This window comes from Oncorhynchus mykiss, chromosome 5 (genome assembly GCF_013265735.2).
Source record: "Oncorhynchus mykiss isolate Arlee chromosome 5, USDA_OmykA_1.1, whole genome shotgun sequence".
NCBI lineage: Eukaryota > Metazoa > Chordata > Actinopteri > Salmoniformes > Salmonidae > Oncorhynchus > Oncorhynchus mykiss.
Genome location: NC_048569.1, coordinates 51,652,733 through 51,674,307, shown reverse-complemented (window position 1 = coordinate 51,674,307; position 21,575 = coordinate 51,652,733). Strand labels below are relative to the sequence as shown.

General features: G+C 44.8%; 1 protein-coding gene across 1 annotated transcript in view; it reads left to right on the top strand.

Annotated features, from left to right (window-relative positions):
• LOC110522962 (26S proteasome non-ATPase regulatory subunit 1-like) overlaps positions 1–21,575 on the top strand; it is a 134,815-nt gene that overhangs the window by 93,804 nt on the left and 19,436 nt on the right. The window contains exons 20-22 of the mRNA XM_036979048.1: positions 6,431–6,547; positions 9,786–9,888; positions 20,049–20,218. Of these exons, the coding sequence (XP_036834943.1) occupies positions 6,431–6,547; positions 9,786–9,888; positions 20,049–20,218 (390 nt within the window). The remainder of the gene's footprint in view (positions 1–6,430; positions 6,548–9,785; positions 9,889–20,048; positions 20,219–21,575) is intronic.

Below are 21,575 nucleotides of genomic sequence, written 5' to 3'. Positions count from 1 at the left end.
CATGTGCTCGCCAGAGGTAGCCTGACTGCCATTAGGCACCGAGATGAGATCCTCAGACCCCTTGTGAGACCACATGCTGGTGTGGTTGGCCCTGGGTTCCTCCTAATGAAAGACAATGCTAGACCTCATGTGGCTGGAATGTGTCAGCAGTTCCTGCAAGAGGAAGCCATTGATGCTATGCACTGGCCCGCCCGTTCCCCAGACCTGAATCCAATTGAGCAAATCTGGGACATCATGTCTCGCTCCATCCACCAATGCCACGTTGCACCACAGACTGTCCAGGAGTTGGCGGATGCTTTAGTCCAGGTCTGGGAGGAGATCCCTCAAAAGACCATCCGCCACCTCATCAGGAGCATGCCCAGGCGTTGTAGGGAGGTGATACAGGCACGTGGAGGCCACACACACTACTGAGCCTCATTTTGACTTGTTTTAAGGACATTACATCAAAGTTGGATCAGCCTGTAGTGTGGTTTTCCACTTTAATTTTGAGTGTGACTCCAAATCCAGACCTCCATGGGTTGATACATTGATTTCCATTGATAAGTTTTGTGATTTTGTTGTCAGCACATTCAACTATGTAAAGAAAAAAGTATTTAATAAGAATATTTTATTCATTCAGATCTAGGATGTGTTATTTTGGTGTTCCCTTCATTTTATGGTGGAAAATAAGTATTTGGTCAATAACAAAAGTTTTTCTCAATACTTTGTTTATATACCCTTTGTTGGCAATGATGAGGTGAAACGTTTTCTGTAAGTCTTCAAGGTTTTCACACACTGTTGCTGGTATTTTGGCCCATTCCTCCATGCAGATCTCCTATAGAGCAGTGATGTTTTGGGGCTGTTGCTGGGCAACACGGACTTTCAACTCCCTCCAAAGATTTTCTATGGGGTTGAGATCTGGAGACTGGCTAGGCCACTCCAGGACCTTGAAATGCTTCTTACGAAGCCAATCCTTCGTTGCATGGGCGGTGTGTTTGGGATCATTGTCATGCTGAAAGACCCAGGCACGTTTCATCTTCAATGCCCTTGCTGATGGAAGGAGGTTTTCACTCAATCTCACGATACATGGCCCCATTCATTCTTTCCTTTACATGGATCAGTCGTCCTGGTCCCTTTGCAGAAAAACAGCCCCAAAGCATGATGTTTCCACCCCCGTGCTTCACAGTAGGCACGGTGTTCTTTGGATGCAACTCAGCATTCTTTGTCCTCCAAACACGACGAGTTGAGTTTTTACCAAAAAGTTATATTTTGTCATATTGTCAAATGAAACCATTCTCCCAATCTTCTTCTGGATCATCCAAATGCTCTCTAGCAAACTCCAGACGGGCCTGGACATGTACTGGCTTAAGCAGGGGGACACGTCTGTCACTGCAGGATTTGAGTCCCTGGCGGCGTAGTGTGTTACTGATGGTAGGCTTTGGTCCCAGCTCTCTGCAGGTCATTCACTAGGTCCTCCCGTGTGGTTCGGGGATTTTTGCTCACCGTTCTTGTGATCATTTTGACCCCACGGGGTGAGATCTTGCGTGGAGCCCCAGATCGAGGGAGATTATCAGTGGTCTTGTATGTCTTCCATTTCCTAATAATTGCTCCCACAGTTGATTTCTTCAAACCAAGCTGCTTACCTATTGCAGATTCAGTCTTCCCAGCCTGGTGCAGGTCTACAATTTTGTTTCTGGTGTCCTTTGACAGCTCTTTGGTCTTGGCCATAGTGGAGTTTGGAGTGTGACTGTTTGAGGTTGTGGACAGGTGTCTTTTATACTGATAATAAGTTCAAACAGGTGCCATTAATACAGGTAACGAGTGGAGGTCAGAGGAGCCTCTTAAAGAAGAATTTACTGGTCTGTGAGAGCCAGAAATCTTGCTTGTTTGTAGGTGACCAAATACTTATTTTCCACCATAATTTGCAAATAAATTCATTAAAAATCCTACAATGTGATTTTCTGGATTTTTTTTCTAATTTTGTCTGTCATATTTGAAGTGTATCTATGATGAACATTACAGGCCTCATCTTTTTAAGTGGGAGATCTTGCACAATTGGTTTCTGACTAAATACTTTTTTGCCCACTGTATGTGTGTGTGTGTGTGTGTGTGTGTGTGTGTGTGTGTGTGTGTATTACATGAATAGTGACCACATCCCTTCCCGAAAATACATTTAAATGTTGTTTTAATGTGATTTTTTTCTTTTCCAACCTGCTCCATGTATTCGATGTATTCCATTTCAAATTTGATCCTCCTTGATGTTTCTACAACTTGATTGGAGTCCACCTGTGGTAATTTTGGAAAGGCACTAACCTGTCTATATAAGGTCCCATAGTTGACAGTGCATGTCAGAGCAAAAACCAAGCCATGAGGTCAAAGGAATTGTCCATAGAACTCCGACACAGGATTGTGTCTAGGCACAGATCTGGGGAAGGGTACCAAAAAATGACTGCAGCATTGAAGGTCCCCAAGAACACAGTGTCCTCCATCATTCTTAAATGGAAGAAGTTTGGAACCACCAAGACTTTTCCTAGAGATTACCGCCTAGCAAAACTGAGCAATCGGGGGAGAAGGGCCTTGGTCAGGGAGGTGACCAAAACACTGATGATCACTCTGACAGAGCTCCAGAGTTCCTCTGTGAAGATGGGATAACCTTTCAGAAGGACAACCATCTTTGCGGCACTCCACCAATCAGGCCTTTATGGTAGAGTGGCCAGAGGGAAGCTACTCCTCAGTTAAAGAAAGGCACATGACAGCCTGCTTGGAGTTTGCCAAAAGGCACCTAAATACTCTCAGACCATGAGTAACAAGATTCTCTAGTTTGATGAAACCAAGATTGAACTATTTGGCCTGAATGCCAAGCGGCACGTCTGGAGGAAACCAGGCACCATCCCTACGCTGCCAAAAGTGCTTCAACTAAGTACTGAGTTATGTACAGTGCCTTGCGAAAGTATTCGGCGACCTTTTGCCACATTTCAGGCTTCAAACATAAAGAAATAAAACTGTATTTTTTTGTGAAGAATCAACAACAAGTGGGACACAATCATGAAGTGGAACGACATTTATTGGATATTTCAAACTTTTTTAACAAATCAAAAACTGAAAAAATGGGCGTGCAAAATTATTCAGCCCCCTTAAGTTAATACTTTGTAGCGCCACCTTTTGTTGCGATTACAGCTGTAAGTCACTTGGGGTATGTCTCTATCAGTTTTGCACATCGAGAGACTGACATTTTTTCCCATTCCTCCTTGCAAAACAGCTCGAGCTCAGTGAGGTTGGATGGAGAGCATTTGTGAACAGCAGTTTTCAGTTCTTTCCACAGATTCTCGATTGGATTCAGGTCTGGACTTTGACTTGGCCATTCTAACACCTGGATATGTTTATTTTTTAACCATTCCATTGTAGATTTTGCTTTATGTTTTGGATCATTGTCTTGTTGGAAGACAAATCTCCGTCCCAGTCTCAGGTCTTTTGCAGACTCCATCAGGTTTTCTTCCAGAATGGTCCTGTATTTGGCTCCATCCATCTTCCCATCAATTTGAACCATCTTCCCTGTCCCTGCTGAAGAAAAGCAGGCCCAAACCATGATGCTGCCACCACCATGTTTGACAGTGGGGATGGTGTGTTCAGCTGTGTTGCTTTTACGCCAAACATAACGTTTTGCATTGTTGCCAAAAAGTTCAATTTTGGTTTCATCTGACCAGAGCACCTTCTTCCACATGTTTGGTGTGTCTCCCAGGTGGCTTGTGGCAAACTTTAAACAACACTTTTTATGGTATCTTTAAGAAATGGCTTTCTTCTTGCCACTCTTCCATAAAGGCCAGATTTGTGCAATATACGACTGATTGTTGTCCTATGGACAGAGTCTCCCACCTCAGCTGTAGATCTCTGCAGTTCATCCAGAGTGATCATGGGCCTCTTGGCTGCATCTCTGATCAGTCTTCTCCTTGTATGAGCTGAAAGTTTAGAGGGACGGCCAGGTCTTTGTAGATTTGCAGTGGTCTGATACTCCTTCCATTTCAATATTATCGCTTGCACAGTGCTCCTTGGGATGTTTAAACTCCGAACTCTTCATTGAGACAGTGCTGAAACATCAATCCATGGTTGAGTCAGTACCACATTTTCATTTGTGCCGAAATCAAAATGAAAGACGAGTAATCTTGCAAATTCTGCAGGCTACGGTGTGAATAAGGCTTTTAGAAGTGCCATCTTTATTATTTATCGTTAATGCCGTGTTTTGTGTGCTTATCAATGCACAAGTACCTTTTTTCCCCCACTCTTATCGATACTTTTTTATTTATTATGTCATACAAAAGTTTAATTGGGTGAAGTTTTAAATACATTCTGCCATTACTAAATATGTAATGTGAAATATCTTAACATTACTAATTTCTATCACAAAAAAAACATTTGATTAATAAAATATTAAATCAGTCATCTTCAAATGATGGGGACAGTGGTGATGCGTAATTCAGGGCAGGTAGGGCAGTACTAGTGAAAAACATTTGATTAATAAAATATTAAATCAGTAATCTTCAAATGATGGGGACAGTGGCGACCCAGTAATTCAGGGCAGGTAGGACAGTACTAGTGAAAATTTGGAGACTTACTCATTCAATTTTTTTTTCTACATTTTCTACATTGAAGACATCAACACTATGAATTAACACATTTGGAATCATGTAGTAACCAAAACAAGTGTTAAACAAATCAAAATATAAAAAATGCCTTGATGATCGCTTTGCATACTCTTGGCATTCTCTCAACCAGCTCCACCTGGAATGATTTCTTGAAGGAGTTCCCACATGTGCTGAGCACTTGTTGGCTGCTTTTCCTTTTATTTTGCGGTCCAACTCATCCCAAACCATCTCAAATGGGTTGAGGCCGGGTGATTGTGGAGGCCAGGTCGTCTGATGCAGCACTCCATCCCTCTCCCTCTTGGTCAAATAGCCCTTACACAGCCTGGACATGTTGGGTCATTGTCCTGTTGAAAAACAAGTGAGCGCAAACCAGATGAATGGCGTTTCGCTGTAGAATCGCTGCGGACTTGGTGGTGCGCATGTAGCCTATAGCCTGTTTTAGAGAGATGTAAATCATCGAATATTGTAAGTCCTTTCATTGTCTGCTTATATACCCCCTTTATTTATCCTACGGTTCTGACTTGGTGAATACTGTAAGAACGGTCCATGTTCTGAATTCTGTCGCTGTACATTTCAAAAGTGCTGAACAAATAGTTATATTGACCACGTCCATCTTAGCTCGCTCATTATTGTCTTAATAAATATTAATGATTGCCTCTTATCAGCTCATCGTTCCCATGCCAAAGTTTGTACATATCAGTTGTCAGTAGAAACTACATTTGTTTAAGCAAGTCACCTATGTTTTTAAAAAAGGCAGTAAATGAGGCAGAATTAACTGTTTCGCTGTGACAAATGCTTTTTAAATTGTCAATATGAGCATTTGACTTTGTGCCGTTATCAATGAAAACACTTACATCAAAAAGACAAGAGAAGACCTAAATCAAGTATGCTAGCTAGTTTCCTTGTCTCGTTTAGGCTGATTCAATTGTCTAACGTTACTCGGCTTGTTATCAAAAGTGAATTTCACAGACTCATCAATCGGAAAAGTACTCAAATAATTAACATAAAAACAGATTGTATACAGTTTCTTACCTTAATATTGTTGTTCTGGTCTCCATGACAGAGCTTTAAAAGATGTGAGAAACATTACTGGTCTAGTAGAGGTGTGGCAGCATTCACTTTCAGTCTCCGCGCAAACATTCACAATTTGCGCAGTCCTACCAATGACCGATTGGCATCAGTTGTTACTATGGCAATTCAAGATGGCGCTACCCATACCTCTAATAGTAAATGTTCACAATCTAAACACAAAAAATGCGTATGTTTCCATGTTAAAAACACTTGTTTCGTATTAGTGGATTGAATACATCTCTTTGAAAACACTTTAGAAAGTAAAGCTAAGCAATCTATGAATCTGATAGAGATCTCAAGTGTAGGCCTCATCTTGGGTCCTCACTGCTGAGTGCTGAGGTTTGCCCTGGCACAGCTGAGCCCGCCCTTCCTCAGAAGCCCCTGGTAACTTGTGCCAAGCGGCTGAGCTGGCACCCTCTGCCAGGCTTACTTCTTAATACCCAGGAGAGCGCTGGTCCAAACACAGGCCTAGAAGTTCCTAACTGGACTAAGAGAGCTCACTGTTTACCCACCTGAGCCTCTTCTCCCTTAAGGAGCTGGAGCTTATCCTCCTGTAGAACAGCAAAGTACTGTGCTCGTACTTAGCGAGTAGCATCTAACTTTATCTATGCATTTATTTGGAGTCTAAACAACACGATAACCTCGTCTTGTTTTCTGTTCAAGTGGTCATCCTAGGTATTTGTTTAGTTTGTGTATTGTATTATCATTGAAAAGTTATTTTGTTCTTTCTCTCTTCTCAGGAGGCCATCAACCTGCTGGAGCCCATGACTAATGACCCGGTGAACTATGTGAGACAGGATGCCCTCATCTCATCAGCACTCGTCATGATCCAGCAGACCGAGGTCACCTGTCCCAAGGTGAGTGGAAGTGAAACAGTCCATCCCATTCACAGCCCACATTTAGGAGAGAAATTGGCGACCAGTAACTTTGTTATTCACTGACTTTAATATATCTTTGTTGTATCGCTGATGGTGGAATCATCTGTTTGCATGGTATGCTACTGTAGCCTATTGAAATGTTCTCAACATTGTCTAGAATGTTACTTTTCGTTGCCTGGCTTGCTAGATTGACATACAGTGCCTTGCGAAAGTATTTGGCCCCCTTGAACTTTGCGACCTTTTGCCACATTTCAGGCTTCAAACATAAAGATATAAAACTGTATTTTTTTGTGAAGAATCAACAACAAGTGGGACACAATCATGAAGTGGAACAACATTTATTGGATATTTCAAACTTTTTTAACAAATCAAAAACTGAAAAATTGGGCGTGCAAAATTATTCAGCCCCCTTAAGTTAATACTTTGTAGTGCCACCTTTTGCTGCGATTACAGCTGTAAGTCGCTTGGGGTATGTCTCTATCAGTTTTGCACATCGAGAGACTGACATTTTTTCCCATTCCTCCTTGCAAAACAGCTCGAGCTCAGTGAGGTTGGATGGAGAGCATTTGTGAACAGCAGTTTTCAGTTCTTTCCACAGATTCTCGATTGGATTCAGGTCTGGACTTTGACTTGGCCATTCTAACACCTGGATATGTTTATTTTTTAACCATTCCATTGTAGATTTTGCTTTATGTTTTGGATCATTGTCTTGTTGGAAGACAAATCTCCGTCCCAGTCTCAGGTCTTTTGCACTCCATCAGGTTTTCTTCCAGAATGGTCCTGTATTTGGCTCCATCCATCTTCCCATCAATTTTAACCATCTTCCCTGTCCCTGCTGAAGAAAAGCAGGCCCAAACCATGATGCTGCCACCACCATGTTTGACAGTGGGGATGGTGTGTTCAGGGTGATGAGCTGTGTTGCTTTTACGCCAAACATAACGTTTTGCATTGTTGCCAAAAAGTTCAATTTTGGTTTCATCTGACCAAAGCACCTTCTTCCACATGTTTGGTGTGTCTCCCAGGTGGCTTGTGGCAAACTTTAAACAACACTTTTTATGGATATCTTTAAGAAATGGCTTTCTTCTTGCCACTCTTCCATAAAGGCCAGATTTGTGCAATATACGACTGATTGTTATCCTATGGACAGAGTCTCCCACCTCAGCTGTAGATCTCTGCAGTTCATCCAGAGTGATCACGGGCCTCTTGGCTGCATCTCTGATCAGTCTTCTCCTTGTATGAGCTGAAAGTTTAGAGGGACGGCCAGGTCTTGGTAGATTTGCAGTGGTCCTTCCATTTCAATATTATCGCTTGCACAGTGCTCCTTGGGATGTTTAAAGTTTGGGAAATCTTTTTGTATCCAAATCCGGCTTTAAACTTCTTCACAACAGTATCTCGGACCTGCCTGGTGTGTTCCTTGTTCTTCATGATGCTCTCTGCGCTTTTAACGGACCTCTGAGACTATCACAGTGCAGGTGCATTTATACGGAGACTTGATTACACACAGGTGGATTGTATTTATCATCATTAGTCATTTAGGTAACATTCAGAGCTTCACTGAACTTCTGAATTCACTGAACTTCTGGAGAGAGTTTGCTGCACTGAAAGTAAAGGGGCTGAATAATTTTGCACGCCCAATTTTTCAGTTTTTGATTTGTTAAAAAAGTTTGAAATATCCAATAAATGTCGTTCCACTTCATGATTGTGTCCCACTTGTTGTTGATTCTTCACAAAAAAAATACAGTTTTATATCTTTATGTTTGAAGCCTGAAATATGGCAAAAGGTCGCAAAGTTCAAGGGGGCCGAATACTTTCGCAAGGCACTGTATCTTAAATACATTTTTTTACTTTTTTTTGTTGTAGCTGGTGGGGGTGCAAAAAATTATGCAGACTGCTGTTTTTGTGATTATACTTTTTCATAATGACAAAGACAAGTTTTATGTCGGACAACAAAAATAGAATGTTCATGATTTAATCCATGCCAAAGATGGTAAGATGAAAGGCAATGTTGATACTGAGGGGTTGGCGAGACTTCGAAATTCCTTACCGCAATCATGACTATGCTGGTTGGCGGAAATAAAAGTACAGGCTTTGTCGCCAGTAATACCTTTCAGATATAAAGAAAAGTTGGCAGGTTTTCGGTTCTTTTTGAAAGGGATATCAGTCAGCAGAGGGTAGGAAAGAGAAGGGTGGGGAGGCTAGCTAAAAGGAGCTGCTCTCTCTCTCCCCGTTTTGCACAACAAGCTCTGTCACAGCCGTTTAAGAAATGCCAGACTCATTTTCAAAGCGTCCTCTGGTCTCGGCCTGTACATCAACAGCCTTTGAGCTCGGGGCGGTGTGAAAGATTGTGCAAGAGACTCTTAAATTGGAAACGGCAGGAGGCACAACACGTGTGCCTGTGTAATTTTCAGCGTCTTTCCAGATTTTGTTTGGTGTGCTCTTACACTGGTGATGGTGACATGCAGCTAGCGTGACAGTGCGGCAGGTGTGTCAGTACACCTTGGGCATAAAGGTTGTTTATGTAGGCCTACACTGCCATACTGTTATGGACTGCCCGCCTGCTGTTTTTTTTTCTCAGCACTTTTACTTTGTGCCCCACACACGGTATATATGTGCCAATAACGTAAACGCACATGCTCAACTAAACTTTTCTTTCACACCCTCTCTGGGTTATTTCGTTGCATGACATTTTTTATGATTGAAGCCACGCTGTCATTAATTGCGGTGGGCCTGTTTAAATGTGAAGCCACACTGATGTTTTCAAGTGTTCTCGAGACAGGAAGGCGATTCGGTGCAGTTGTGTTAAATCGTGTTCGTCGAGTATGTGCCCCGGTGCCTCACACTCCCAGGTGGGCCACTTGCTTTACAGGACTCATTTTTTAAATATCTTACATGGAATTATAAATGGTAATGTTTTAACCATATAACCCTTCTTAAATCTTTATTATCGAGAAGTGTGGCTAGTGAGTTTTTAACCAGCTAATAGTGGCTCTCACTTCATGTCAGTTCCAAATGTGGGCCTTGGCATGCATATTGGCTTTATCAAAGCCAAAGTGACGTGGCAGCCAAAAGGTCTCCCATATGCAGCTGAAAAACCGGACAACAAAGAATTTAAGTATATTTCATCGAATACGAGTGCTAGATTGTATTGTGGAGGCCCACAAAATAAACTGAACAATGAGTTTGAGTCATAATGGTTTTCGTTGCTTTCCCGGCACAGGTGAACCAGTTCCGGCAAATCTACTCCAAGGTCATCAATGACAAGCATGATGACGTCATGGCCAAGTTCGGGGCCATCCTGGCCCAGGGCATCCTGGATGCAGGTCAGTGTTTTGTGTCAAGTGTGTGTGTGACTGATATTTGGTTGCAGCGGTGGGATTTCTTCAGAAAACTTGTTGGTGTATCTGTTTCAGTCTGCTCTTTAGGGGAAGTGTGTGTGTGTTGGCAATATTTACAAGGGGTCCAGTTCCAGCCGCCCTACTGGGCTTGACCACCCCTGTGTCCTGCAGTTTCTTGTCATTCTTGCTAGTAATCTGGCCATCCGGTGTCACAACAACACACTGACTTCTGCCCCATGGGAGCGCGCATGTCGTTTTCGTGACGTTGTAAGCTAACCCATCTAATGGTTTTCAAGTCCACTTTCTTTCATTGTCCACTAGCCAAAGGCACAATCCTAGTTATATTAGCAACCCATGCTAGTTGTTGCAACTTAAGCTCTCCCCTCTTTCTAAATTTCCAATAGATATTTTGATCTCTGTCACATGAAACTGCATAAGTACTCAAACCTTTTACTCATTACTTTGTTGAAGCACCTTTGGCAGAGATTAAAGCCTCAAGTCTTCTTGGGTATGACGCTACAAGCTTGGCACACCTGTATTTGGGGAGTTTCTCCCATTTTCTCTCTGCAGATCCTCTCAAGCTCTGTCAGGTTGGATGGTTACCCTTTTCAAGGTAAAAATTGAGGGGGCTGGTAACTAAATCAACAAAGCCACCAGTTTCACTAAATCACAATGATTTCTCTTAATCCCAGACCAAGGGCCTCGCTAACGTTTCCATTAGTAATTTATGACAATTTTAGCTTAACAAGCTTTTAAACGTGAAAAGGGAACAAATGTCAGTAAAACAATGACCTGGCACAGCTAGTATAAGAGAAGAGTGGGTGGTGTTTGCTGTGATTAGGCGGTCAAGGGCTGGGGGTGCAGAGTTAGAATAATAGACTGCCATTGCCCTCTGGGAGACAAATACGGAGAGGAGGATGGAGGGAGTGGGAGGAAGAGGTGCGGAGGAGTATCAGGATGAAAGAAAAAGCAGGGTGATTGGAATCAGTGTTGGGAGAAGGGGAGGTCCTTCCCCATATAAATAATGTAAAAAGTCCTTTCAAAACGAGTTACTTTGGAGGAATCCTTTGATTTAAAATACATTATTACACTGGAAATGGTTCCAATGTAAAATCAAATCAGACAATAGTGGTTAAATCACGTGCCGCTTCAGACCAGTTTTTTTTCTATGTAATTACAGTGATGATGACTTGTTGGTCATTTAATTCCTTTATTTTGACATCTGAAATGGCCCCTCCTAATGCCCGAACAAATGGATTTTGTCGCCAGAGTGACTCACAGATTCGAGTTGCTGCGCCTAAATGAGTGTCACACAAGTCTCTTTTAAAATTTAAGACACCTCTGGAAGGAGGGGTATGCTCTGTTTTTATCAACCTATATGGAATTGAATTGTAATTTTCCTTGGGGAGGGGACTTCTTTTCCCAGAGTGTTATGTGATTACTAGCTAGATCAACTACCATTTTTTTTTGTGGTGGCATAAGGTCCTTTGGCAGTACAGAGCAGAGGGATTTCTTTAGAAAGTTGCCCTGGATAAGCACATCTTCTACATTATTTTCAAAAAAAAAAAAAAAAAAAAAACGTTTTGGAGGAGCTTTGAGAACTGAATACATGAGCAGACACTGAAAAGCTTCACATTTAGGGCCGAGATTAAAAGGAGTATAATTCTACGTAATGAATGAGGGAACGTCTGGCGAGACGGAGGGAACGGTTGGGTGTGCGGTTTCTTGCGAGAGCTGCTTTCGAAAGCTAAACCCTCAGTAATGAGCACCAGAGATCATGAAATGGAACCCTAATGGTTTCCGCATGTCACATTTCATATGATTATCCAACCCCACTCATAACTTTGACTAATACTCCACATCCACATCTGAAATCAAAGTGATACACTAGAAGTGAAGTGATGGTTCTTTAGGTGGAAGCTGCCTTTACAGTACTCAACACATAGCTGTCAGCATTGGCCTGACAGTTAAGGGTTGTAGAGGAAGAAGCGATAGCTTCAGTGTGCTATCTGGCTTACGATCCCATATTACGATCTTGTCTGGGCGGTCTAATGCGACAGAAAACAGAGGGGACTTGGGAGTTCTTTATCTTGGCAAGAGAATGGGGGATCCCGGTTTGATCTTGTCTGTTGCTGTAGTGGCACGGATCGGCTAAAAGCATTATGGGAACACGAATATTGCAAAAGCCCCACTGCAGTATGAGTGCAATATAGGCTCCTTTACTCTGACACACACACACACACACACACACAAACACACACAAAGTGCACATGCACAGCATAATTCTGATTTACACTTGTTGCCAGTGTTAAATTTGACTAAGTATTCTTCAAAATGAAACAAGGCTTGGTTGTGTATACACCAGGTTGTATACACCCTCACCTGATGTGTATTTAGACATCATTTAACACATAGAGGGACCTGCTGGTCTCGATCGAGGTAATACACAAGGCCCAATGTTAGCAGTGTGACGTATGCCTTTCTGCTCCAGCCTGTGTTTGGGGTATGCGTATACACATCTGTGAGTGTGTGTGTGTGTGTGTCAAGTGTTTGATGTGCAGCTCTCTGGGACCCCACACACAAACACACATGTAGACTGTATGCTTGCACGCACACACAAAAGCACTCACTTTACCCTTGCGGGCACAACAGAGTTTACAGACGTTTGACCAAAAGCATTTTTATTTCACGGATATTTGAGAAATTTACCGCACCCATATGAGCAACGTGGGCATCCACACAAGGTGCTCAGAATGACAGAAATAGTGCAAGTTGTAGATTCCTGTCACGGCCGTCCTCCTCTTCATCTGAAGAGGAGAGGCGAGATGGATCTGAGGACCAATACGCGGTGTGGTAAGTGTCCATGGTCAATCTTTAATAAAGAAAGTAGTGATAACTGAACACTATACAAAACCAGTAAACAAAATAACAACCGTGAAGCTAATCATATGGACTGTGCTGAAACAAGCCATCAACATAGACAAACAAACATAGACTGCCCACCCAACTCACGACCTGACCATACTAAATAAATACAAAACAACGGAAATAAAGGTCAGAACGTGACAGTACCCCCCCCCCAAAGGTGCGGACTCCGGCCGCAAAACCTTGACCTATAGGGGAGGGTCTGGGTGGGCGTCTGTCCGCGGTGGCGGCTCTGGCGCGGGACGCGGACTCCACTTCATCATTGTCTTAGTCCGCTTTATTGTCCGCCTCCGTGGCTTCTCCACCATGGCCACCCTACTCAATGACCCCACTGGACAGAGGGGCTGCTTGGGACAGAGGGGCAGCTCGGGACAGAGGTGGGGCAGCTGCTCGGGACAGAGAGACAGCTCGGGACAGAGGTGGGGCAGCTGCTCGGGACAGAGGTGGGGCAGCTGCTCGGGACAGAGGTGGGGCAGCTGCTCGGGACAGAGGGACAGCTGCTCGGGACAGAGGTGCGGCAGCGGCTCTGGGCAGAGGGGCTCCGGCAGCGGCGCCGGACAGGCGGGAGGCTCCGGCAGCGGCGGCGGGAGGCTCCGGCAGCGGCGCCGGACAGGCGGGAGGCTCCGGCAGAGGCGCCGGACAGGCGGGAGGCTCCGGCAGAGGCGCCGGACAGGCGGGAGGCTTCGGACAGGCGGGAGGCTCCGGCAGAGGCGCCGGACAGGCGGGAGACTCCGGCAGAGGCGCCGGACAGACGGGAGGCTCCGGCAGAGGCGCCGGACAGGCGGGAGGCTCCGGCAGAGGCGCCGGACAGGCGGGAGGCTCCGGCAGAGGCTCCGGACAGGCGGGAGGCTCCGGCAGAGGCGCCGGACAGGCGGGAGGCTTCGGACAGGCGGGAGGCTCCGGCAGAGGCGCCGGACAGGCGGGAGACTCCGGCAGAGGCGCCGGACAGGCGGGAGGCTCCGGCAGAGGCGCCGGACAGGCGGGAGACTCCGGCAGAGGCGCCGGACAGGCGGGAGACTCCGGCAGAGGCGCCGGACAGGCGGGAGTCTCCGGCAGAGGCGCCGGACAGGCGGGAGGCTCCGGCAGAGGCGCCGGACAGGCGGGAGACTCCGGCAGAGGCGCCGGACAGGCGGGAGACTCCGGCAGAGGCGCCGGACAGGCGGGAGACTCCGGCAGAGGCGCCGGACAGGACTCCCGCAGACGCGCCGGACAGGCGGGAGACTCCGGCAGAGGCGCCGGACAGGCGGGAGACTCCGGCAGAGGCGCCGGACAGGCGGGAGACTCCGGCAGAGGCGCCGGACAGGCGGGAGACTCCGGCAGAGGCGCCGGACAGGCGGGAGACTCCGGCAGAGGCGCCGGACAGGCGGGAGGCTCCGGCAGAGGCGCCGGACAGGCGGGAGGCTCCGGCAGAGGCGCCGGACAGGCGGGAGACTCCGGCAGAGGCGCCGGACAGGCGGGAGACTCCGGCAGAGGCGCCGGACAGGACTCCCGCAGACGCGCCGGACAGGCGGGAGACTCCGGCAGAGGCGCCGGACAGGCGGGAGACTCCGGCAGCGGCGCCGGACAGGCGGGAGACTCCGGCAGCGGCGCCGGACAGGCGGGAGACTCCGGCAGCGGCGCCGGACAGGCGGGAGACTCCGGCAGCGGCGCCGGACAGGCGCCGGTCAGGCGCCGGACAGGCGGGAGACTCCGGCAGCAGCGCCGGACAGACAGGACCACCTGCAGGGAGGAGACAGAGAGACAGCCTGGTGCGTGTGGCTGCCACAGGAACCACCAGGCTGGGGAGACCTTCAGGAGGCTTGGGGTTAGGAGGAGGCACCTGAAGGACCGGGCTGTAGGGGAGCACTGGAGCTCTGGTGCGCAACCTTGGCACCACTTCCCGAGGCTGGATAACCACTCTAGCCCGGACCCTCCAGAGTGCAGGCACAGGTTGAACCGGGCTGTGGGTAAGCACGCGAGATCTAGTGCTTACTACATGCACCTCTCCCTTAGGCTCCACTCCCACATTCGCCCGGCACGAGCGGAGCGCAGGCAGAGGACGCACTGCACCCTCCCAGCGCCCCGGAGACACAGCACACAGAGCCGGCGCAGGATACCCTGGACCAAAACTGCGTACCGGCGACCAGACCCGCTGAGCAGGCACCATACGCCCTGGCTCGATGCTCGCACTCGCATGACACTCTCGGGGGGCTGTCCTATAGCGCACCGGGCTATGGACACGTACTGGCGACACCGTGCGCTTAACCGCATAACACGGTGCCTGCCCAGTATCACGCTGCTTATAATAAGCACGAGGAGTGAGCGCAGGTCTGCTACCTGGCTTAGCTCCACCCCTCGTGTGCCCCCCCCAAAACAATTTTGGGGCTGTCTCTCGTACCTGTCGCACTGCCGTGCTGCCTCCTCATATCGCCGCCGCTCAGCTTTCGCTGCCTCCAGCTCTGCTTTGGGGCGGCGATATTCCCCAGCCTGTGCCCAGGGTCCCTCTCCGTTCAGTATCTCCTCCCATGTCCAGGAGTCCTGTGATACCGGCCGCTGTTGTTGCTGCTGCTGCTGCTGCTGTCGTCGCTGTTTTCTACCACGCTGCTTGGTCCTTGGTTGGTGGGTGATTCTGTCACGGCCGTCCTCCTCTTCATCTGAAGAGGAGAGGCGAGATGGATCTGAGGACCAATACGCGGTGTGGTAAGTGTCCATGGTCAATCTTTAATAAAGAAAGTAGTGAACACTGAACACTATACAAAACCAGTAAACAAAATAACAACCGTGAAGCTAATCATATGGACTGTGCTGAAACAAGCCATCAACATAGACAAACAAACATAGACTGCCCACCGAACTCACGCCCTGACCATACTAAATAAATACAAAACAACGGAAATAAAGGTCAGAACGTGACAATTCCATCAATGTAATTGTCGGCATTATTTCCAATTCCCCATATATTTATGTAAAAGTGATAATTAAATTTGCTAACATTTCGAAAAACCTGTTTTTGCTTTTTGTGTGTGTGGAGATCAGTACTGGACAATTATTTTCCATGGAGGGCCATATTAGAATATATTTTTGCCATCGTGGGCCAGAATCATATTACAGGATTATACATCATGTGTATGACTGTGTTGACAGATATATCTACTGTAAATCACGTCCAGATATGCTACTTTTTAACATGCACAGAAATAAACCACATCCATGTTCTCCTTTTGGTAGGTATTTTCATTATTAAACATGCAATTAACTACACGGAGGGAAAAGTACACTGTGCATTCAGCACCACGGACAGAACTCTTGTTAACAGGTATGCACAAAACACAAAGAGAGCGCTCAACACTACATTTAAACTACTCAATCAGTGTGAGGAGTGAAGTCTCTGATGGGCATTGACTAGAGCAGTGAAGTCCGGTATAGTTTCTGATGTTGCTATGCGCAGGATTGGTGAGAGTCTATAAGAGATGATCTGTGCCTTGACTTGTTATATTTCATCACTGAAAATATCTGTTCACATACATAGGTTGACCCAAACAGTACAAAAATCTTCTGCGCATTACTCCTAATCTTTGGGAAGTTTTGTTCATCGAGAGATGCATAGAACCTCGTCAGTGACATTGTTTTGAATACTTCTCCAATCATTGCATCAGACTGAAGATCGATAAGGTCAGTGGGAGCGTTATCCACATTGAAGGTGAAAGGAGAGGAAACCAACAGCATGTCATTTTCCAACACTTTGAAACACTCAAAACGACTAGAAAACTCAGTTCAAAGCAGCGTTGTATACTTCTCCCGCTTGTCATCTGATAGGGAACAGACTAGAGTTTGACCGATTAATCGGCATGTCCAATTAATTAGGGCCTATTTCAAGTTTTAATAACAATCGGTAATCAGCATTTTTGGATGCCGATTATGGCTGATTATATTGCTGACCACTTGTTACGCGAGTGCAGCAAGGAGCCAAGGTAAGTTGCTAGCTAGCATTAAACTTATCTTATAAAAAACTATCAATCTTCACATAATCACTAGCTAACTACACATGGTTGATGATATTACTAGGTTAACTAGCTTGTCCTGCGTTGCATATAATCAATGCGGGTCCTGTTAAATTATCATTGAATCACAGCCTACTTTGCCAAATGATTTAACAATAGCGCATTCGCGAAAAAAGCACAATTGTTGCACGAATGTACCTAACCATAAACATCAATGCCTTTCTTAAAATCAATACACTGTAGTATATATTTTTAAACCTGCATATTTAGCTAAAAGAAATCCAGGTTAGCAGTTTGGACCGCCTGGCTCAATGGAAACTAATTTGCCAGAATTTTACATAATTATGACATAACATTGAAGGTTGTGCAATGTAACAGCAATGTTTAGACTTATGGATGCCACCCGTTTGATAAAATACGGAACTGTTCCGTATTTGACTGATAGAATTAACATTTTATTTACGAAATGATAGTTTCTTCATGATTTGATGATATTAATGACCAACGGCTTGTATTGCTGTGTTTATTATAATTACGTCTATGATTTGATAGAGCAGTCTGACTGAGCATTGGTAGGCGGCAGCAGGCTTGTAAGCATTCATTCAATCTTTAGTGTTTGCCAGCAGCTCTTAGCAATGCTTGCTTCACAGCGCTGTTTGGGACTTCAAGCCTATCAACTCCTAAGATTAGGCTGGCAATGTTAAAGTGGCTATTAGAACATACAATAGTCAAAGGCATATGAAATACACATGGTATAGAAAGAAATAGTCAACGCGTCATAATTCTTATAATAACTACAACCTAAAACTTCTTAACTTAACTGGGAATATTGAACCACCAGCTTTCATATGTTCTGAGCAAGGAACTTAAACGTTAAACGTTACCTGGCACATATTGTACTTTTATTTTCTTCTCCAACACTTTGTTTTTGCATTATTTAAACTAAATTGAGAATGTTTCATTATTTATTTGAGACTAAATAGATTTTATTTATGTATTATATTAACAGCATTGTTGTAATTGTCTTTATTACAAATGTATATATAAAAATCGGCCAATTAATCGGTATCTTCTTTTTTTGGTCCTCCAATAATCGGTATCGGTGTTGAAAAATCATAATCGGTCGACCTTTAGAACAGACTAGTAGTGTTGGAAGTTGGGTGAGATTGTTGACTTCTACTTGGCGGGTCAGGAGGAGTAAGTTTCCCTTGAAGGCTTTGACAAGGCTGTACATCTGATGTGCAAAAAGACCCTTCCCTTGTAGTTTGGAATTCAGTTCATTCATGGGGGCCACGGTGAAGGCAAAATCAGCCAACCATTCTTTATCTTGTAACTGAGGGAAATCCACATTTTCCTTTCATTTGCAAAAACTCAGCAATCTCTGACTTCAGGTCCCACACCCTTTTAAGCACCTTCCCCAAACTCAGCCATCTCACATTTGTGTGGCAGGGGAGATCTGCATGACCTGACTGTCTCATCCAACAGTGAGACAAACTGTCTGTGATTTTAAAGATTTTGCTCTTTTGAAGTTTACCACTTTACTGACTGTATCCACAACATGGCTAATTTTCAGAACACATTTACAGAGCAGCACCAAATGAATAATGCAATGCAGGAAAATAATTTTCTTATCTGGTTTCAGCTCAGCTGCTTGATCTTGTATCCTTTTCAAAAGACCAATGTTTTTTCCTGTCAAGTTTGGGCACCCATCAGTGGTCACACTGGATAACTTTTCAAAACCTCTTCCAATAAATGTTTCCCTGCGGTTGTGCTCTTCATTGACTGCACTGAAGCAAGCTCCTCTGTAATTTTAAAGTCTGGGGTTATGTCTTGTAAGAATATCAACATCTGCGTCTTGTCACGTGCATCACTGCTCTCATCCAGGGCCAAGGAGAAATATGTGAAATCCTTTACCTTGTCTTTCAACTGTTGTTCCATATTCTCTGCAATGTCCTCAACACGCCGTGTCACTGTTTGTCTTGACAGGGAAACATTTTCAAACCGCTCTTTCTTGTCGGGGCAAGTATTGCTGCAGAGTCAATTAAACATTCTGTAATGATTTCATTTTCAGTGATTGGCTTGCTATGTTTAGCAATTTTGTGGGACAGTACATAGCTAGCTCTCGCAATTCTGTCGTTTGCTGAATGCAGTTTTGTGAAAAGTCCTTGCTGATTTTTCCAACTGAGAAAGCAACTCTTTCAATGCACTTGCCCTCTGCTCAGAATACCATATTCCTATATTTTTCTGCATGCTTCATCTGGAAATGTCGGGACAAGTTGTCTTTCAAGACAGCGATGCTCTCTTTGCACATTAAGCACACAGCTTTCCCTGATACCTCAATAAATAAATATTTCGATGTCCACTCTTGCCTTCAAAATAAATGTCCCACAAGCGGTGGGCCTTAAATCGTTACGCAAAGGCGAGTATTCATTGGGCTTTTAATTTGACTAACATACGTTTTTCAAAACTTTACTATCGCAAATTCTCTATGTGATCTGAGCATGATTCCGTGGCCCGTATTGAATCATGTCACTGACCGTATACTTTCCCCGGGCTGGCCTTTGCCCAGGCTTGGTGTAGATTGATGAGTGGGGGAAAAACTATTAAATCCATTTTAGAATAAGGCTGTAACGTGGAAAAAGTCAAAGGGTCTGAATACTTTCCGAATGCAACTGTAAGCCTGGGACATCAACAATTAAAAGTTGGCATTAGTTGGAGTGACTATAGAATTCTGTATTTGTCCATTTTTGCAAATCACACTACTGTGAAGCGTGGCTCCATAACCGAGGTGCACAAGACACATACTGGGGAAGATTAGGGGAAAGATGTTATAGGAGATGGTTGGTTGGTAGATTAAACCAATTCTCCCTGTCTTTCTGTATTGGCTGATGAAGGCCAAGTTTGACTCTTTGGTCCACCAGACACTTAGCGCATTTGGGTGGAAGTGTCTGAGAACGAGATTAGTTTCATTGTATCCCCCTTTTGCACCTAATTCTGTCTTTTTGTCTCTCTATTTCTCTGATTTATGGTTGACTGAAGTGGAAGATCATTGCTGCCAAAGCACAAAGATTATCACAACTGTATTATCACGAATATGTCAAAACTCTCCTTCGTGTGTGTGTGTGTGTGTGTGTGTGTGTGTGTGTGTGTGTGTGTGTGTGTGTGTGTGTGTGTGTGTGTGTGTGTGTGTGTGTGTGTGTGTGTGTGTGTGTGTGTGTGTGTGTGTGTGTGTGTGTGTAGGTGGCCGTAACGTCACCATCTCGCTGCAGTCGAGGACGGGCCACACCCACATGCCATCAGTGGTGGGCCTGCTGGTATTCACCCAGTTCTGGTTCTGGTTCCCTCTTTCCCATTTCCTCTCCCTGGCCTTCACCCCCACCGCCATCATCGGGCTCAACAAGGACCTCAAGGTAAACAACGTGTGTGAGTGGGGTGCATCTGAAGGATGCAGTTGAAGTCGGAAGTTTACATATACCTTAGTCAACTACATTTGAACTCAGATTTTCACAATTCCTGACATAGAATTCAGTGAGGATCACCCCTTTTTTATTTTAAGAATGTGAAATGTCAGAATAATAGTAGAGAGAATTATTTATTTCAGCTTTTATTTCTTTCATCACATTCCCAGTGGGGCAGAAGTTTACATACAGTACACTCAATTAGTATTTGGTAGCATTGCCTTTAAATTGTTTAACTTGGGTCAAAAGTTTTGGGTAGCCTTCCACAAGCTTCCCACAATATGTTGAGTGAATTTTGGCCCATTCCTCCTGACAGAGCTGGTGTAACTGAGTCAGGTTTGTAAAGGCCTCCTTGCTCGCACACGCCTTTTCAGGTCTGCCCACACATTTTCTATAGGATTGAAGTCAGAGCTTTGTGATGGCCACTCCAAAACCTTGACTTTGTTGTTCTTAAGCCATTTTGCCACAACTTTAGAAATTGTCCATTTGGAAGACCCATTTGCGACCAAGCTTTAACTTTAACTGATGTCTTGAGATATTGCTTCAATATATCCACATAATTTTACTCCCTCATGATGCCATTTATTTTGTGAAGTGCACCAGTCCCTCCTGCAGCAAAGCACCCCCACAACATGATGCTGCCATCCCCGTGCTTCACGGTTGGGATGGTGTTCTTCGGCTTGCAAGCCTCCCCCGTTTTCCTCCCAACAAAACGATGGTCATTATGGTCAAACAGTTCTATTTTTGTTTCATCAGACCAGAAGACATTTCTCCTATATATAGATGTATAGGTATGTTTACAAATTAGCTATGACATAGCCAATGAATGTATAAGCATCTTTTGGGATTTCACCCCCAACCCAAAATCAAATTGTTTTGACTATTTGGAAGTTTTTAGTGAGATTATTTTCCCCTCCAGCTTTGGCCATGCATTGCGCCTCGCAAAGGGATTGCTGTCCTCGTTATACAGGGTAAAGTTGATCATTTCATATCTAAAAATGACCATATACTCTGATTGTTAATAACCTCTTGCAGCTCCCCCCTACTTTGTGCAATTTCCGCCTAAAGACATACCCAAATCTAACAGCCTGTAGCTCAGGCACAGCACCATGCATATTCTTGGTACCATTTGAAAGAAAACACTCAGAAGTTTGTGTAAATGTGAATTGAATGTAGGAGAATAACACACAAGAGATCTGTTTTAGATAAAACAATGAAAAAAACACGTTTTTTATGTTTGTCATCTTCTTTAAAATGAACAAGATAAAACAAACATTCAGATAGGATTATGGGGACACTTTCAGTGAAC